At 41.2% G+C, this 18,969-nt stretch overlaps 1 protein-coding gene across 6 annotated transcripts in view; it reads right to left on the bottom strand.

Moving 5' to 3' along the window:
* Positions 1-837: 837 nt before the first annotated feature.
* The window catches only part of GGNBP2 (gametogenetin binding protein 2), a 52,505-nt gene continuing 34,373 nt past the window's right edge, over positions 838-18,969 (bottom strand). For 3 of the 6 annotated variants that reach the window (XM_055257051.2, XM_063628611.1, XM_055257049.2), the window contains 8 exons: positions 12,506-12,715; positions 11,280-11,454; positions 9,165-9,359; positions 5,265-5,415; positions 4,750-4,875; positions 4,517-4,665; positions 3,467-3,715; positions 838-1,482 (listed from right to left, as the gene is read on the bottom strand). In XM_055257051.2, coding sequence (XP_055113026.1) covers positions 1,279-1,482; positions 3,467-3,715; positions 4,517-4,665; positions 4,750-4,875; positions 5,265-5,415; positions 9,165-9,359; positions 11,280-11,454; positions 12,506-12,715 — 1,459 coding nt within the window. In that variant the 3' untranslated portion in view covers positions 838-1,278. The remainder of the gene's footprint in view (positions 1,483-3,466; positions 3,716-4,516; positions 4,666-4,749; positions 4,876-5,264; positions 5,416-9,164; positions 9,360-11,279; positions 11,455-12,505; positions 12,716-18,969) is intronic. The other 3 variants (XM_055257052.2, XM_063628612.1, XM_055257050.2) reach the window with 1 other exon arrangement.

Here is an 18,969-nt window from a genome sequence, read left to right as displayed (position 1 = left end):
TTACCTCTGCCCCATTCCTATACAACATTTAGATTTGAAAGACAACTCAGGAGGTGGATCCAAGAAATGGCACTATGAAAATTTAATCTAAGTTTCTGCTGCTGCCCACTTGAAATCTAACTCAAAATCTGATTAAAAGCACACAAAATTCACTCCACCTCCATTGCACAGAAGTACTGATTGTCCCATGATTTTTATGGTGCCACCAAGTATTATAAACATGTAGATACAAATCTCTAAGCATCATGTGTCTACGGAGCTATTTGACTGGATCTTTTAAATGGCAGCGAAATGCTACTCCTGGGGGGAATTCTCTCCTTCAGTACTCACCGCTGTGACAGCAGTAAACTGTAAGACCACAGTGACTTTGTTACTGGATACCAGATAAGGCTGAACCTCACATGCACTTACACAGCCCACAATGTGGTTAGCTCTCAGTGCAGCCTTCTGAGCCCAGTCTTACATGTTGAGCAGTTACTTATCGGGCAACCCTTGGTTGAAATTCTGCCAAGTTTTGTTTTTATTCTTCTAGGTCAATATGAACCTCTGAATTTAAGAAGTATTTTGTGTTACGTATTAGGGAACCTTTAATAATAGCAATTAAAGTCTCATGGGAAAGTAAGATGGTAGCAAGTATTTAAAGTATCTCCTCAAAAGAAAAAGACTGGAAAACTGCTTTTCTCAGTTGTCAATTCTCATCAAAGGAAGATTTTTGTCTTCAACCATCTGTATCTCTGTCCTTCATCCTTTCTAACATCAACACTGGCCAAGCATCAAGTCCACAAGTGGCAAATACTAAAGTACTGCCACATATTAAGTAGAAACATATACACCAAATTTTACTGTGCATATTAATAAATATTCTTTATTTTAAATTTTGCACATTGCGCTTTAACATTACATCCAAACATTTTGCAAGTGGATGTCTACTTTGTAAAACCATATATTCAGCTCATTGTCATTTCTGTACAGAATTATAAGTACAACATTACTTTTTGCCACTAAGTTGCTTTAGTAAGTCTCACAGGAAGAGAAACATTTAATGAAAAGAGATGGCTTAAATCATATGGCAGGCCTGCGCAGCCACGCAACTAAAGACACAAGCCTGAAGAAAGAACAAACTAATGAGGATACCTCCACCGTCTCCCAAAACAAGAAAGAATCACATTGATTTAAGATAAAATTTTGCCATAAGTCACTAAATTAAGAGTTTTTCGAAAGAGAAGGCGCAGTAGTCATCGTGAGTGTTTCACTGAAAGACAGAGCTATTTTATTTATTTAATTTGCTCCAGCTGTTGTCAACCAGCCACTACAAATGGGCCTCTTGTGATCATTTAAGCGGCAGTATTTATTAAATTTCTCCTTCAGATGCTGTCGGTATTGTTCTCTATTGCTGTAGAAAGATTGGTTATTAGCCATAAATGACTGTATTTCATCTTGTGAGATAAAGATTTCCTCATCTGAAGTACATTCAGACTCATCCTGCAAATTAAAGCAGTAGTTAAGACTATGACTTAAGAATGCAAAATGCTATGTAATGGAGGAGGACAGCTAAAAATTAAACCAGTCTAACTTTTTAGTTTCAATTCAGTCACATAAAGCCTTTAATTGGAGTGTTTGCAGAATAAGCATTATGTCATTCTGCCTACGAAAGTAGTGAGAATAAAATCCAACTCCTTGAGTTGAAACCTTCAATCTATAATTTCTCCTAGAAGCCTATGAGCCTAGCAAACTACCACCATACCTAGGCCTTAAAAAAATAACTAAAGATGTTACAACTAGTTACCACATTTTAAGTAGCCAGACATATCTCCAGCTAGTCCTATCTTGAAACATTCATCTCTACGAACTAAGTAAAAGATAACCATTTTCTACTTAAGAAGTAAGTTACACAGCATCACCATTAAACTTTTACAACCATTAAAACTTTTAAACACTAAACTTATACAGGTGGTGGCTCACACCTGTAATCCCAGTATTTTGGGAGGCTGAGGCAGGAGAATCACTTGAACCTTGGAGGCAGAGGTTACAGTGAGCCAAGATCATGCCACTGCACTCTAGCCTGGGCGACAGAGCAAGACTCCTCAATAAATAAATAAATAAATATTAAAACTAAACTTTACAACCACAAAAAGAAAAAAACTAGCTGAGCACGGTGGCTCACGCCTGTAATTCCAGCACTTTGGGAGGCTGAGGCGGGCAGATCACCTGAGGTTGGGAGTTCGAGACCAGCCTGACCAACATGGAGAAACCCCATTTCTACTAAAAATACAAAATTAGCCGGGCGTGGTGGCACAGGCCTGTAGTCCCAGCTACTCGGGAGGCTGAGGCAGGAGAATCGCTTGAACCTGGGAGGCAGAGGTTGCAATGAGCCGAGATCGCACCATTGCACTCCAGCCTGGGCAAAAGAGCAAAACAACACCTCAAAAAAAAAAAAAAAAAAAAAAAGAATTCCAAAGGATTTGGTTCCATCAGGACTCTAATGGAAAGGACACCACTCTTCTTCCTCCTCTCCTCCAAGGGCCACCTATACTATGCACTGGGTCAGCTGGGATCAGGTAAAAAGTCTCAGGAACTGCAGTCTTATCCTACATGACACCTAAAAGAAGAATGCAACCTCTAGTTCAAATTGTATATTCTTTCACATATGGAAGGGTGGCTACCATAACTTGCCAATCAGAAAGGCAAAGTTTGCTTACAGTAACCTACTTTAAGGAGGCAGACTACTGAATATAATGCTACCTCTATCCTTTCTCCAAACTACAGATGGTCCTGACTTAACAATGGTCAATGGTTCTACTCAAGTTTTTTTTTTTTTTGAGACAAAGTCTCACACTGTCGCCAGGCTGGACTGCACTGGCAGGATCTCAGCTCACTGCAACCTCCGCCTCCTGGCTTCAAGTGATTCTCCTGCCTTAGCCTCCCGAGTAGCTGGGACTACTGGCGCACGCCACCACGTCCAGCTAATTTTTGTATTTTTAGTAGAGACAGGGTTTCATCGTGTTGGCCAGGATGGTCTTGATCTCTTGACCTCATGATCCGCCCACCTTGGTCTCCCAAAGTGCTGGGATTACAGGCATGAGCCACCGCACCCATCCTTACTTGGGATTTTATTTTATTTTTTTAACTTTACAAAGGGTTTATTGGGATGTTGAATGTATTTTCAACTCAGCAGTATTTTTGAGTTATATGGGTTTATTGGAATGTAACCCCACTGTAACTCAAGGAGTACCTATAATGTCTTCTACTGAGACAGAGGTGGCCATGGAAACGTGTTCCAGAGTAGTTGCATAAACCACGAGTGGAAGGACAGAAATGAAGTCCCCAAAGAATAATGAAATACTACCCCCTTAATTTCTTATAAGCTTCCTTCCACTACCTACCTTAAGCCCTCAAATACTATCCCCTCCCACATCCACCCCGTTTCCAAACAATTATGTACAGTAAGACCACATGGAATACTTACAAGGAGTTCAACTAAGCTCTTGGCACCTTTTCCGGAATCGGGACCAAACAACGTTTCTGTAGGTTCTGGAAACTGTGGTACATTTTTCCTATGCTCAAACCAAGGCAATGGCTGCCCACCCTTTTCAGAGCTGCAACAGCTTTCAGGATGTGTATCTTTGGTCTTGTCACGGTGAAACACTGTGTGCATGGTATTTCCTGAGGTCTCTCGATTACCTGGATCTGTAATACAGCTTCCAAGCTTCTGGATCTGATACCACAGCAAAGGATTTCACAGGTAAAAAGGCATGATATAATAGCAATTATTCTTTAAAAAAAAAAAAAAAAAAAAAAAAAAAGCAGGGCACGGTGGCTCACTATAATCTCAACATTTTGGGAGGCCGAGGCAGGAGGATCACTCTAGGTCAAGTGTTCAAGACCAGCCTGGCCAATATGGTCAAACGCCATCTCTACTGAAATGCAAAAATTAGCCAGCCATGGTGGCATGCGCTTGTAATCCCAGCTACTCGGGAAGCTGAAGCAGGAGAACTGCTTGAACCTGGGAGGCAGAGGTTGCAGTGAGCCAAGATTGTGCCACTGTACTCTAGTATGGGCGACAGAATGAGACTCCATCTCAAAAAAAAATCCTGACATAGTATTAAACCCTTAGAAGGAATACTAAGTAATAACAGCAGCTGGCATTCATTTTACCAGGCACTTACTATGTACTAGACACTATGCCACACCTGCCAATATACATTCACTTCACCTTCATAGAACCTAATATGATAGGGACGAAACAAATTGTTTTAAGATTACATAGCTTATAAATTTAAAAGTATAAAAAGAACAATTGAATTTCTGACTCACAAGGACTGTTGGACAAATGATCACATGTCTCTCTGCCCCCAACACACACTCTCACACGATGAGCAACCAATGGAACTGCATAAAGAACTCATTCTAAAAAAAGTAAATCCTAGCAGCTAAGCTGCACATATGCCACTCCAAGCAAAACACGTGTTCTGTCCTCAACAGCAAAGGTTTAAGAATTACAAGTTCTGACACTTACATGTTCATCACATTTCAGTATCTTGCTTTTCTTTTTCTTCTTTTTATTTTTTCCTTTTGTGTTGTTCTCTTCAGAATTTGCCCAACATTCAACACAACTATCACCATCATCCTCTTTGTCTTCACAGTGATGAACACAAGAGTCATCACCTGCAGAAATCAATAATCCTTCTTATTTATGTTCTTAAGTCAGCCATGTAGTAGAAATAACTGGGAAACTTAATGTGAGCCTACCGTGTTCATCATGATTACAAATGCCTTCAGTGCAGGCAACATCCGAACCCTCCCGAGAACCTGTTTCACTGCCTTCCATGCTAGATGAATATCCACAATCACTCCCATTACAGTGTGGAGATAAGCCTGAGAATAAATCAAGTGAGAGTTACAATTAACATACCAATAAGTATATTAGGACAAAGAGTGAGTGAACCCATTGGGGACCACAGAAAAATCTTGTAATTAATGGCTTATTAAAAGTAGAACATTTCCAGTGAAGGATTTTTTTTTAAAAGTAGAAAGTAAATTAAATAATGAAAATATGATTAGGAATTTACCATTTTTCGTTTTTGTCAAAAATAAGTCAAAGAATATAAAGAAAAAGGAAATATTAAGTATCTGACTACATTATATGATATTCTTGGAACTATAAAGCAGTTTTAAAATTCTAGCTCACAGAATCTCTAAAAGCTCTTACATGTAACAGTAAGATAGAGTTAAGAGTTCATTTTAAACAGAAATTATTTACTTACCTTTCTTTATTTTAGGGGACCCCAAAAGATTGCCACTGCTAGGACAGGTACATGACGTATTTTCATTGGTAACAATTACTTCTACACAAGTATTACCATCTTCAGTGCTGCCACAGGCTTTGCAGCTGCTATTTTCTATGAAGTCTGTTTCCTTTAAGGATCAACATTAAGAGACAGTCAGGAGCTTTACTCCATAACAGCTACATTTTATTCCCTAGATCAAAACTATTTTCATCCTAATACTAAGATGTGGCATTTTCACTGTACTGACATTTACACTGACAGTACAAAAGTAATGGTGGGTAAAGATATTAGTCCTTAGCACAAATCAAGACAGTACCAACCAAAGTGTGCTAAGAATCACTGTATTCTTCAATTGTCAAGCACTCTCACAAAAATAGATATTTCACTTATGAATGTCTTTGAGGAAGCTGTAAAAATATTAATTGTATTAGATATCAACCACAAATATATATACTTTTTCCTTTTTTGAGTAGGGTCTCCCTGTCACTTAGGCTAGAGTACAGTCATACAATCATGGCTTACTGCAGCCTCAAACTCCTGGGCTCAAGCAATCCTCCTGCCTCAGCCTCTCAAGTAGCTAGGACTACAGAAGCACACCACCAGGCCTAGTTTTTTTATTCCTTTGTAGAGACAGGGTTTCGTTATGTTGCCCAGGCTAGTCTTGAACTCCTGGCCTTAAGCAATCCTTCTGCTGCCATGGCTTCCCAAAGTGCAAGGATTACAAGCATGAGCCTCCACGCCCTGCCAACAGAAATCTTTTTGACAGTCTATGTGGGGCCAGGTGCAGTGGCTCATGCCTGTAATCCCAGTACTATGGGAGGCCGAAGCAGGTGGATCACTTGAGGTCAGGAGTTCAAAACCAGCCTAACCAAGATGGTGAGACCCCGTCTCCACTAAAAATACAAAAACTAGCCGGGCAAGGTGGCAGGCGCCTGTAATCCCAGCTACTCAGGAGGCTGAGGCAGGAGAATTGCTTGAACCCGGATGGCAGAGCCTGCAGTGAGCCAAGATCACACCACTGCACTCCTGTGTGGGCGACAGAGTGAGACTCCGTTTCAAAAAAAAAAAAAAAAAAAAAAAGTATGTGACAAATGGGAAGTATGCTCAAAGCACTTCTGTTGCAGCTGTCTCAAGGAAACGTACTTGTGCAACTTTTTGAGGTGCAAGCTGAACTTTTTTCCTGGAACATCAAGTTCACTTGAAAGAATAAATGAGAGACAAACTGAGACACTTGGATATTTAGCAGGCATTTTCTCAAAAACGAATGAAGTCAATCTGTTACTTCAAGGGAAACAATGAAGAACAACTGTTGTCAATGATAAAACTCAAACATTGAAACAACAATCAGAATTTTGGCCTTGCAACCAGCAGTACTATGAACTTGAAGCTTCCTAATACTTGGACTTTTCTGACCTGCATAATTCAGTGAACTTTGAAATAAATTCCAATGCATGATGTTACAAAACAATGCATGAGTAAAAGATCTATTCAAAGTCCAATATAGTCCAACGGATTCTAATTTAACAGAGTACAAAAAGGTCATTGATAAGGTGCCAGATTCCATATTGCAAGGAATCTTTTAGAAACTACCACTGGTCAAAATGTAGTACTGAAGAATATCCACAACTATCTGAAAAGGTTTATATTAAAATACTGCTCCCAGCCAGGCACAGTGGCTTACTCCTGTAATTCCAGCACTTTGGGAGGCAGAAGCGGGCAGACTGCCTAAGCTCAGGAGTTCGAGACCAGCCTGGGAAACATGGCAAAACCCCATCTCTACTAAAAATACAAAAAAAATTAGCTGGGCATGGTGGTAGGCGCCTGTAGTCCCAGCTACTTGGGAGGCTGAGGCACAAAAATCCCTTGAACCCAGGAGGAGGAGGTTATGGTGAACCAAGATCGTGCCACTGCAATCCAGCACGGGTGACAGAGCACGACTCTGTCTCCAAAATAAAATATTTTCCTACCATATAATATCTGTGTGAGACCAGACTTTCTTCATATGCTTCAACCAAGCCAATAAATGAAAACAGATTGAATGCAGAAGCAGATATAAGAATCTAGCTTATTCCGTCAGGCGTGGTGGCTCACACCTGTAATCCCAGCACTTTGGGAGGCTGAGGCGGGTGGATCACGAGGTCAAGAGATCAAGGCCATCCTGGCCAACATGGTGAAACCCTGTCTCTACTAAAAATACAAAAATTAGCCCCGGGCATGGTGGCACACGCCTGTAGCCCCAGCTACTTGGGTGGCTGAGGCAGGAGAATTGCTTGAACCCGGGAGGCGGAGGTTGCAGTGAGCCGAGATCAAGCCACTGCACTCCAGCCTGGCAACAGAGCAAGACTCTGTCTCAAAAAAAAAAAAAAAAAAACAGCTTATTCCTTTTAAGATGAACATTAAAGATATTTGCAAAAAATATATATAGTATAATATCATTCTTCTCACTCTCATTTTATTTAGAAAAGTTATTTTTGAAAAAATATTTAGTAAACATTATTTTTGAAGGAGTAGTTTAAAATTTATCATTTAATTTCTAATACAGTAAATATTGGTAAGTATAACCCACATAAACAAAAGCTCATTGAGTGCCTTAATTTTTAAGAATGGAAAGGGATCCTAAGACCAAAAACTTGAGAACTGCTCTAGGTCATGCACAGAGGTGGCTTTCTATATTTTAACTTTGATCTAACAGTACATTAAAGTCAGGTAAAGAGATAATTACTCAACATTGTCTTAATAAAACATAGACATGAATTAAAATTCTGGTTTATACAGACTACAGTAGGAAAAAAAGCTGATATAAAAACTGCAGGAGCTCACATCTGGAAAAGCACAGTAAAAATGCCCAAATCTAGCAAAAAGCCATACAGTTAACCCTCCGTACCTGTGGGTTCTGCATCCATAAATTCAACCAAGAATCGAAAATATTTGGGGGGAAAAAAATCAACCTGCATCTGTACTGAACATGTACAGACTTTTTTCTTGTCCTTATTTTCTAAACAATACAGTATAACAACTATTTAAACAGTTTTTATTTATTTTGAGAGAGTTTCACTCTGTCGCCCAGGCTGGACTGCAGTGGCGGGATCTTGGCTCACTGCAACCTTTGCCTCCTGGGTTCAAGAAATTCTCATGCCTCAGCCTCCCAAGTAGCTGGAATTACAGGCGTGAGCCACCATGCCCAGCCTTACATAGCTTTTACATTGCATTAGGTATTATGATTTAGAGATAATTTAAGAATACAAGAGGCCAGGCACGGTGGTTCATGCCTGTAATTGTCGCATTTTGGGAGGCTGAGGTGGGAGAATTGCTTGAGCCCACAAGCTGGAGACCAGCCTGAACAACATGGTGAAACGCCATCTCTACAAAAAATACAAAATATCAGATGGGCCTGGTGGGGTACGCCTATAGTTCCAGCTACTTGGGAAGCTGAGGTGGGAAGATTACATGAGCCTGGGAGAACGCGACAGTGAGCCATGGTTGTACCACTGCACTCCAGTCTGGGTGACAGAGTGAGACCCTGTCTCAGAAATAAAAGTATAAGGAGGATATGCATAGACTATATGCAAATATTATACCATTTTACACCAGGGACTTGCACATCTGCAGATTTTGGTATCTATAGGAAGTCCTGGAATCAAACCCCACAGATACAAAGGGACAACTGTACTTTTTTTTATTAAAAAAATAAAATAAATAGAGATAGAGATCTCACTATCTTGCCCAGGCTGGTCCCAAACTCCTAAGCTCAAGTGATCCCTCCACCCTGGGCCTCCCAAAGTGCTGGGACTATAGGCGTGAGCCACCACACCTGGCCTGTACTTCTATCTACGAGCAATACATACACACTTAAGAGTTGATATTAAGAAATATTACCTTCTCTTGGCTTACTTCCTTTTCATCTGCTGTTTGTAAGGGAGTAGGAATATCACACACACACTTATTTTTTCGTCTATTCTTCCGTTTTTGGCGTTTCTTTTCTTGCTTGAGTTCTCTTACTCGTTCCTCTTCTGAAAATTCCTCACAAAGTTGTTCCAATCTGCTAATACCCTGTACTTTTTCCACGGTCATCTATTATAAAAATAAGGTTGAGGGTGAATATTGGACAGAACTTCTTTTCTTTTTTTTTGAGGCGGAGTCTTGCTCTGTCACCCAGGCTGGAGTGCAGTGGCGTGATCTCAGCTCACTGCAAGCTCCGCCTCCTGGGTTCATGCCATTCTCCTGCCTCAGCCTCCCGAGTAGCTGGGACTATAGGTGCCCACCACCACGCCCGGCTAATTTTTTGTATTTTTTAGTAGAGACGGGGTTTCACCATGTTAGCCAGGATGGGCTCAATCTCCTGACCTCGTGATCCGCCTGCCACAGCCTCCCAAAGTGCTGGGATTACAGGCGTGAGCCACCGTGCCTGGTCCCTTTGTTTTCTACAGTAATATACAAACTCCTATTCCAAACCAACAAGATTCTAGTTTTAAATTTCAGAATTTTTTTTTTTTTTTTTTTTTTTTTTTTTTTAGACAGAGTCTCGCTCTGTCACCCAGGCTGGAGTACAGTGGCACCATCTCAGCTCACTGCAACCTCTACCACCCAGGTTCAAGCGATTCTCCTGCTTTGGCCTCTCAAGTAGCTGAGACCACAGGCATGTGCCACCACTCTGGCTGATTTTTGTATATTTAGTAGAGACAGGGTTTCGCCATCATGGCCAGGTTGGTCTCCAACTCCTGGCCTCAAGTGATCCGCCCACCTTGGCCTCTCGAAGTGCTGGGATTACAGGCGTGAGACACCATACCTGGCCTAAATTTCAGAATTTTAACACAACAAAAGTAAACATACCATTTCCTCACATAATGAAAAAACTATTTAACCTGATTAAGATGGTCTAGTCTCTGAAGGTACAAAAATACAAAGAGAAAAAGAGTAAGGGCCGGGCGTGGTGGCTCATGCCTGTAATCCCAGCACTCTGGGAGGCCAAGGTGGGCGGCGGATCACGAGGTCAGGAGATTGAGACCATCCTAACTAACATGGTAAAACTCCGTCTCTACTAAAAATATACAAAAAATTAGCTGAGCGTGGTGGCAGGTACCTGCAGTCCCAGCTACTCGGGAGGCTGAGGCAGGAGAATGGCGTGAACCCAGGAGGTGGAGCTTGCAGTGAGCCGAGATCATGCCACTGCACTCCAGCCTGGGTAACAGAGCGAGGCTCCGTCTCAAAAAAAAAAAAAAAGAAAAGAAAAGAAAGAAAGAAAAGTAGTCCTTATACCATGGCATTCGCATAGCACTTACTTCATACTATTGGACATTAGCAGGCAAAATGAAACTCACTAAAGGTTTTAACATTTCCTGCTTAATCCTTGGCTGCATTTAACTTTTCGCTAGTTATGTTTTTTTCTTTTTTTCTTTTTTGAGACGGAGTTTTGCTCTTGTTGCCCAGGCTGGAGTGCAGTGATGTGATCTTGGCTTACTGCAACCTCCACCTCCTGGGTTCAAGCAATTCTCCTGTCTCAGCCTCCCAAGTAGCTGGGATTACAGGCACCCACCACCACGCCCAGCTAATTTTTGTATTTTTAGTAGAGATGGGGTTTCATCATATTGGTCAGGCTGTTCTCAAACTCCTGACCTCAGGTGATCCACCTGCCTCATCCTCCCAAAGTGCTGGGATTACAGGCATGAGCCACCATGCCCAGCCTCACTAGTTATGTTTCATAGCAGCATCTTGTTAAACACCTTCAGTTTTCTACTCTGAGAAAAGTCTAAAAACCAAAGCTGGCAAAGTAACAAGATTAAAAACATTTTTTTAAATCCATCAACTTCTTCTAAATCCCAGTTCCCTAGACCACCCCCACTCCAACCCAAAGCCATGTAACGATATCCAGCCAAAGCCATGAAGCTCTATCAGTGATGGACAGTCCTTTTAGGCACTGGTGGCTTACATTAAGATTCAGTCCAACAACGTGACTAAGCAATCTTAGATACTGGAACAGCCCACTGTTCTTACCTCAAAACTCTTGCGTAAAGCATCAACACCAAGATAGAAAAGCATCTGCCATGTCTGCTCTTCTGCCCGTAGTTTTTGCCAGATTCGATGCAGTCTTTCATAAAGATGAATTCCCAAGCAGGTCAGAACTTCTTCTTGAGCTATATCTATTGTCTTTGCATGCCTTTCTCTTCGCCTATAAAAGGGAATAATCACACACTAATACCTTTAACTGAAACAGTAAAAGATGGATAACACAGCTGCAAGTTCAGGTTTTAAACACAACGTGCTTACCTAGTAACAAGACAGTAATACATTTACACTCAATGTATATGTTGCTATACAAGCATGCATGTCTACAACCAATGAGAAATACACATGCAAGTAGAATTTAGTCCTCGTATTGCTAAAAATAAAGTAATTCAGGAACTGGCTCTAAAAAGATGGGTTTTAGGGCACAAAGCAATCACATATAAGTGTCCAGCTCACAGTGGACACAACAGTTCCTTTTACTTTCCATTTATAACAAAACATTTTTTCCTTCATTAGGTTTTTTTTTTGAGGAGGAATGGAGAAAGGCAATGCCAAAGTGATTCATCATGGGCAAGAGTCCTCCACCAGGCCAGTCTTTACAAGTGTTCACAGAACTTTGGCGATAAAAAAGGCCTTTGTATTCTAGCAGAAAGTAGGCACTCAAATGAGAGTTGATACCCTAAATACAAAAGGAAATGAATTTGATTTATTCCATTAACATCATCATCTGATTTTATTTTTACAACAAAGCCAGAGATAATACTTTAGGTTTCTATGTAGTAATAATAATATAATATACACAGTTCATGAATTACATTCAATAAGGCATTTCTTAATCCCCTACTGCAAAGATCTGACTTATGCGAAAACCATTATTGTGAATAAAATTTACACACGATAATGCATGGATAGGGGGAGAAAAATCCCTTCTAATCATTTTCAAATGAAAATGATAGTCTGTAACAACGAAAGCCAAAAACACCTGCCTCCCTTCAAGCAAGAACTAGCAGAGGACTGAACCAAACACCAGAGAACAGTTTTTCCCTATTTTCAGTCAATTAAGAAATGCATACTTTAAAGAGAAGCAAAATCTTTACAGGCATACTGTAGTTTATACATATATCATATGTACTGAGGCAGAAGGTGATGAAAATAAACTTTCAGTAATAAAATGAAGCAAAGCGCTAGATAGCCCATTCTAGCAAATTACATACTCATACCCTCCTGCGAACTCTGGCTCAGCACGACCCAAAAGATGTGCAATGAAGTCTGTTTCACAGCAAACATGTATGTGTCGTTCATGTGGACAGCACCGCAAGCCTTCATAAAGTGCAGCACAGTAGCCCTTTTCTTTGCTGCAGTCAAGTTCACCAATAAGGATATTGTATGCTCGGAGAACTTTATTTTTGCAATCAGTGCAAAACCTGTTGAAAAGAAAAGCCTCAAAATTAAGAACTGGCTGTGCAATTATTTCTTGTGGCATATAACAGTGTACTAGATGATGGCACTCTCTCCATCTACAGCATCCAAAAAAAGCCTCCATACACACATTTAAAACATACGCATATAAGGTAAATACAAATTTAGGGATTGCATAAATACAGATAGACCTTCATTGGCAAATTATTTTTAAACTAGAGAAACACACAGCCTAAAAGAATGAGGCAGATACATACCTATTATTTCATAAAATGCATGCCCAGAAAAGTATTAGTTGCCAAGAACTAGCGTATCTCCACTTCAAAAGCTATTTGCACAGGTCAGAAATAAAACAATAGAGGCAACAAACCAATGACTCTTGATTGGTTTGTTCTCTCTCCTTCCAGCCTCTGAAAATAGATGGTCTCTTCAGCCAGTAGACCTTGACTCCAATTTCTATTACAACATTTTAATATTTCACTAGCTAAGCATTTGAGGATAGGGGTAGGGGTCGGGGTGGGGAGAAGAATGGGAAAGTGGTGCATGTATTTTTTAATTTTCTGATTATTTCCAAAATGCCAAATTCTTTTTTTTTTCACTTTTACACATGCAAAATGCCAAATTATTTCTTCCCAAAAATGCCTATTTCTCAATAACAAACATAATATAGACAAAACATACATGGAAACTGGTTTAAACTTAAGTGTATATAATATGGCAAAAGCATAGAAGAGTTTGTGAATGCAGAGAAGGAAGAAAATTTCTTTTAGAAACCAAATATCAATCAATCAGAAAGAAATAATAGAGCCTGGTTTAATATCTTTGAATTCCTGGAACAAGAAGAACTTGGTCAGGTGGAAAAGCCAGGCTCACAATAAGAGTAACTGGCTACGAAGATTAGTTAAGTGAAACAAGGAAATTTTGATCTCTTTGATTTAAATTCATCTCCCAAACGAGCTCATCTACGCATGTGGCTTCAACTAACATGTCTGTAAAGATGACTTGTGACTCTGCAGCTCCATTCAAATCTCTGCTATTGCCTGAGGGCCAGACCCGTATTGAAAAGTGACAAGACATGACAGATATCCAATAGGCAACACCTTAAATTCACTGTCCAAGGGTAATGCTGTTCTATTCCTATGTTCCTTCTCAATCCCTGTTAAGAACACTGCCATTCACAGCCATTCAGAGTCACCCAGGCTGGAAATCTGAGTTAATTCCAACTTCTCCCTGGGTCTTCCTATTGAGTAGAGCCAACTAGTATTCATTCTTTTTTTTTTTTTTTTTGTTTGAGACGGAGTCTCGCTCTTTCACCCAGGCTGGAGTGCAGTGGCGCGTTCTCGGCTCACTGCAGGCTCCGCCCCCCGGGGTTCACGCCATTCTCCTGCCTCAGCCTCCCGAGTAGCTGGGACTACAGGCGCCTGCCACCTCGCCCAGCTAATTTTTTGTATTTTTAGTAGAGACGGGGTTTCACCGTGTTAGCCAGGATGGTCTCGATCTCCTGACCTCGTGATCTGCCCGCCTCGGCCTCCCAAAGTGCTGGGATTACAAGCGTGAGCCACCGCGCCTGGCCAGTATTCATTCTTTCTTGTTTCTCCTGTAGGTCCCTATTTTCAATTCCCTCTGGCATAGTTTAAGTTGCCTATGCCATATATATATATTTTTTTGTTGTTGTTTGTTTTGTTTTGTTTTTGAGTCTCTCTCTGTTGCTCAGGCTGGAGTGCAGTGGCGCCATCGCAGCTCACTGCAACCTCTGCCTCCTAGGTTCAAGTGATTCTCTTGCCTCAGTCTCCCGAGTCGCTGGGATTACAGGCGCCCACCACTATGCCCAGCAAATTTTTTGTATTTTTTAGTAGAGACAGGGTTTCGCCAAGTTGGCCAGGCTGGTCTTGAACTCTTGACCTCATGTGATCCACTCACCTTGGCTTCCCAAAGTGCTGAGATTACAGGCTTGGGCTACTGCACCCAGCCCACTTTTTTTTTTTTTTAAACTTCTTAACTGACTTTCCTGTTTCCACTCTTCCTAGCATTGATGCATCTCTTACACCAAAATAATTTTTCTAGCACAAATCTGATTATCTGTGTCTCAGCTTAAAAACCTTTCAGCTGGCCAGGCGTGGTTGCTCACGCCTGTAATCTCAGCACTTTGGGAGGCCAAGGCGGGCAGATCACCTGAGGTTGGGAGTTTAAGACCGGCCTGACCAACATGGAAAAACCTCGTCTCTAGTAAAATACAAAAATTAGCCGGGCGTGGTGGTGCATGCCTGCAATCCCAGCTACTCCGGAGGCAGAGGCAGGAGAATCACTTGAACTCGGGAGGCGGAGGTTGCAGTGAGCCGAGATCGCACCACTGCACTCCAGCCTGGGCAATAAGAGCAAAACTCTGTCTCAAAACAAAACAAAACAACTTTTCAGTTGTCTCCATTATTCATACTTCTGATTTACACTCTTCTTTGTGTTTTTTTTTTTTTAGACGGAGTTTCACTCTGTCACCCAGGCTGGAGTGCAGTGGGGTGATCTTGGCTCACTGCAACCCCCGCCCCCCAGGTTCAAGTGATTCTCCTGCCTCAGACTCCTGAGTAGCTGGGATTACATGCACCTACCAACACACTTGGCTGATTTTTGTGTTTTAGTGCAGACGGGGTTTCACGATGTTGGCCAGTCTGGTCTTGAACTTCTGACCTCAAAGTGATCCCCCCACCTCAGCTTCCCAGAGTGTTGGGATTACAGGCATCAGCCACCACGCCCGGCCTAGACTTCTTACTATAGTATTTACCCTTCTACTGCCATATCGTTGTTTCATGCACACACGTTTTGCTGGACCAATAGTAGATAACGATGTTTCTTAAAATTAAGATATGGGCTGGGCACGGTGGCTCATGTCTGTAATCCCAGCAGTTTGGGAGGCAGAGGCGGGTGGATCATCTGAGCTCAGGAGTTCGAGATCAGCCCAGCCAACATGGTGAAACCCCGTCTCTACTAAAAGTACAAAAATTAGCCGGATGTGGTGGCATACACCTGTAATCCCAGCTACTCAGGAGGGTGAGGCAGGAGAATTTTTTTTTTTATTATTATACTTTAGGTTTTAGGGTACATGTGCACAATGCGCAGGTTTGTTACATATGTATCCATGTGCCATGTTGGTTTGCTGCACCCATTAACTCGTCATTTAGCATTAGGTATATCTTCTAATGCTGTCCCTCCCCCCTGCCCCCAACCCACAACAGTCCCCGGAGTGTGATGTTCCCCTTCCTGTGTCCATGAGTTCTCATTGTTCAATTCCCACCTATGAGTGAGAACATGTGGCGTTTGGTTTTTTGTCCTTGCAATAGTTTACTGAGAATGATGGTTTCCAGTTTCATCCATGTCCCTACAAAGGACATGAACTCATCATTTTTTATGGCTGCATAGTATTCCATGGTGTATATGTGCCACATTTTCTTAATCCAGTCTATCATTGTTGGACATTTGGGTTGGTTCCAACTCTTTGCTATTGTGAATAGTGCCGCAATAAACATACGTGTGCATGGGTCTTTATAGCAGCATGATTTATAGTCCTTTGGGTATATACCCAGTAATGGGATGGCTGGGTCAAATGGTATTTCTAGTTCTAGATCCCTGAGGAATCGCCACACTGACTTCCACAATGGTTGAACTAGTTTACAGTTCCACCAACAGTGTAAAAGTATTCCTATTTCTCCACATCCTCTCCAGCACCTGTTGTTTCCTGACTTTTTAATGATCGCCATTCTAACTGGTGTGAGATGGTATCTCATTGTGGTTTTGATTTGCATTTCTCTGATGGCCAGTGATGATGAACATTTTTTCATGTGTTTTTTGGCTGCATAAATGTCTTCTTTTGAGAAGTGTCTGTTCATGTCCTTTGCCCACTTGTTGACGGGGTTGTTTTTTTCTTGTAAATTTGTTTGAGTTCATTGTAGATTCTGATTATTAGCCCTTTGTCAGATGAGTAGGTTGCAAAAATTTTCTCCCATTCTGTAGGTTGCCTGTTCACTCTGATGCTAATTTCTTTTGCTGTACAGAAGCTCTTTAGTTTAATTAGATCCCATTTGTCAATTTTGGCTTTTGTTGCCATTGCTTTTCGTGTTTTAGATATGAAGTCCTTGCCCACACCTATGTCCTGAATGGTATTGCCTAGGCTTTCTTCTAGGGTTTTTATGGTTTTAGGTCTAACATGTAAGTCTTTAATCCATCTTGAATTAATTTTTGTATAAGGTGTAAGGAAGAGATCCAGTTTTAGCTTTCTACATATGGCTAGCCAGTTTTCCCGGCACCATTTATTAAATAGGGAATCCTTTCCCCATTGCTTGTTTTTGTCAGGTTTGTCAAAGATCAGATAGTTGTAGATATGCGGCATTATTTCTGAGGGCTCTGTTCTGTTCCATTGATCTATGTCTCTGTTGTGGTACCAGTACCGTGCTGTTTTGGTTACTGTAGCCTTGTAGTATAGTTTGAAGTCAGGTAGCGTGATGCCTCCAGCTTTGTTCTTTTGGCTTAGGACTGACTTGGCAATGCGGGCTCTTTTTTGGTTCCATATGAACTTTAAAGTAGTTTTTTCCAATTCTGTGAAGAAAGTCATTGGTAACTTGATGGAGATGGCACTGAATCTATAAATTACCTTGGGCAGTATGGCCATTTTCACGATATTGATTCTTCAAACCCATGAGTATGAAATGTTCTTCCATTTGTTTGTATCCTCTTCTATTTCATTGAGCAGTGGTTTGTAGTTCTCCTTGAAGAGGTCCTTCACATCTCTTGTAAGTTGGATTCCTAGGTGTTTTATTCTCTTTGAAGCAATTGTGAATGGGAGTTCACTCATGATTTGGCTGTTTGTCTGTGACTGGTGTACAAGAATGCTTGTGATTTTTGTACATTGATTTTGTATCCTGAGACTTTGCTGAAGTTGCTAATCAGCTTAAGGAGATTTTGGGCTGAGACAATGGGGTTGTCTAGATATACAATCATGTCATTTGCAAACAGGGACAATTTGACTTCCTCTTTTCCTAATTGAATACCCTTTATTTCCTTCTCCTGCCTGACTGCCCTGGCCAGAACTTCCAGCACTATGTTGAATAGGAGTGGTGAGAGAGGGCAGCCCTGTCTTGTGCCAGTTTTCAAAGGGAATGCTTCCAGTTTTTGCCCATTCAGTATGATATTGGCTGTGGGTTTGTCATAGATAGCTCTTATTATTTTGAGATACGTCCCATCAATACCTAATTTATGGCCGGGCGCGGTGGCTCACGCATGTAATCCCAGCACTTTGGGAGGCCGAGGCGGGCGGATCATGAGGTCAGGAGATTGAGACCATCCTGGCTAACACGGTGAAACCCCGATTCTACTAAAAATACAAAAAAATTAGCCGGGTGTGGTGGCGGGTGCCTGTTGTCCCAGCTACTTGGGAGGCTGAGGCAGGAGAACGGCGTGAACCCAGGAGGCGGAGCTTGCAGTGAGCCGAGGTCGCGCAACTACACTCCAGCCTGGGCGACAGAGCAAGACTCTGTCTCAAGAAAAAAAAAAAATACCTAATTTATTGAGAGTTTTTAGCATGAAGGGTTGTTGAATTTTGTCAAAGGCCTTTTCTGCATCTATTGAGATAATCATGTGATTTTTGTCTTTGGTTCTGTTTATATGCTGGATTACATTTATTGATTTGCATATGTTGAAACAGCCTTGCATCCTAGGGATGAAGCCCACTTGATCATGGTGTATAAGCTTTTTGACGTGCTGCTGGATTCGGTTTGCCAGTATTTTATTGAGGATTTTTGCATCAATGTTCATCAAGGATATTGGTCTGAAATTCTCTTTTTTGGTTATGTCTCTGCAAGGCTTTGGTATCAGGACGATGCTGGCCTCATAAAATGTGTTAGGGAGGATTCCCTCTTTTTCTATCGATTGGAATAGTTTCAGAAGGAATGGTACCAGTTCCTCCTTGTACCTCTGGTAGAATTCAGCTGTGAATCCATCAGGTCCTGGACTCTTTTTGGTTGGTAAGCTATTGATTATTGCCACAATTTCAGAGCCTGTTATTGGTCTATTCAGAGATTCAACTTCTTCCTGGTTTAGTCTTGGGAGGGTGTATTTGTCGAGGAATTTATCCATTTCTTCTAGATTTTCTAGTTTATTTGCGTAGAGGTGTTTGTAGTATTCTCTCATGGTAGATTGTATTTCTGTGGGATCGGTGGTGATATCCCCTTTTTTGTTTTTTATTGCATCTATTTGATTCTTCTCTCTTTTCTTC

This window comes from Symphalangus syndactylus, chromosome 20 (assembly GCF_028878055.3).
Source record: "Symphalangus syndactylus isolate Jambi chromosome 20, NHGRI_mSymSyn1-v2.1_pri, whole genome shotgun sequence".
In the NCBI taxonomy this organism is placed as follows: domain Eukaryota; kingdom Metazoa; phylum Chordata; class Mammalia; order Primates; family Hylobatidae; genus Symphalangus; species Symphalangus syndactylus.
This window is presented reverse-complemented; position numbering and strand designations above follow the sequence as displayed.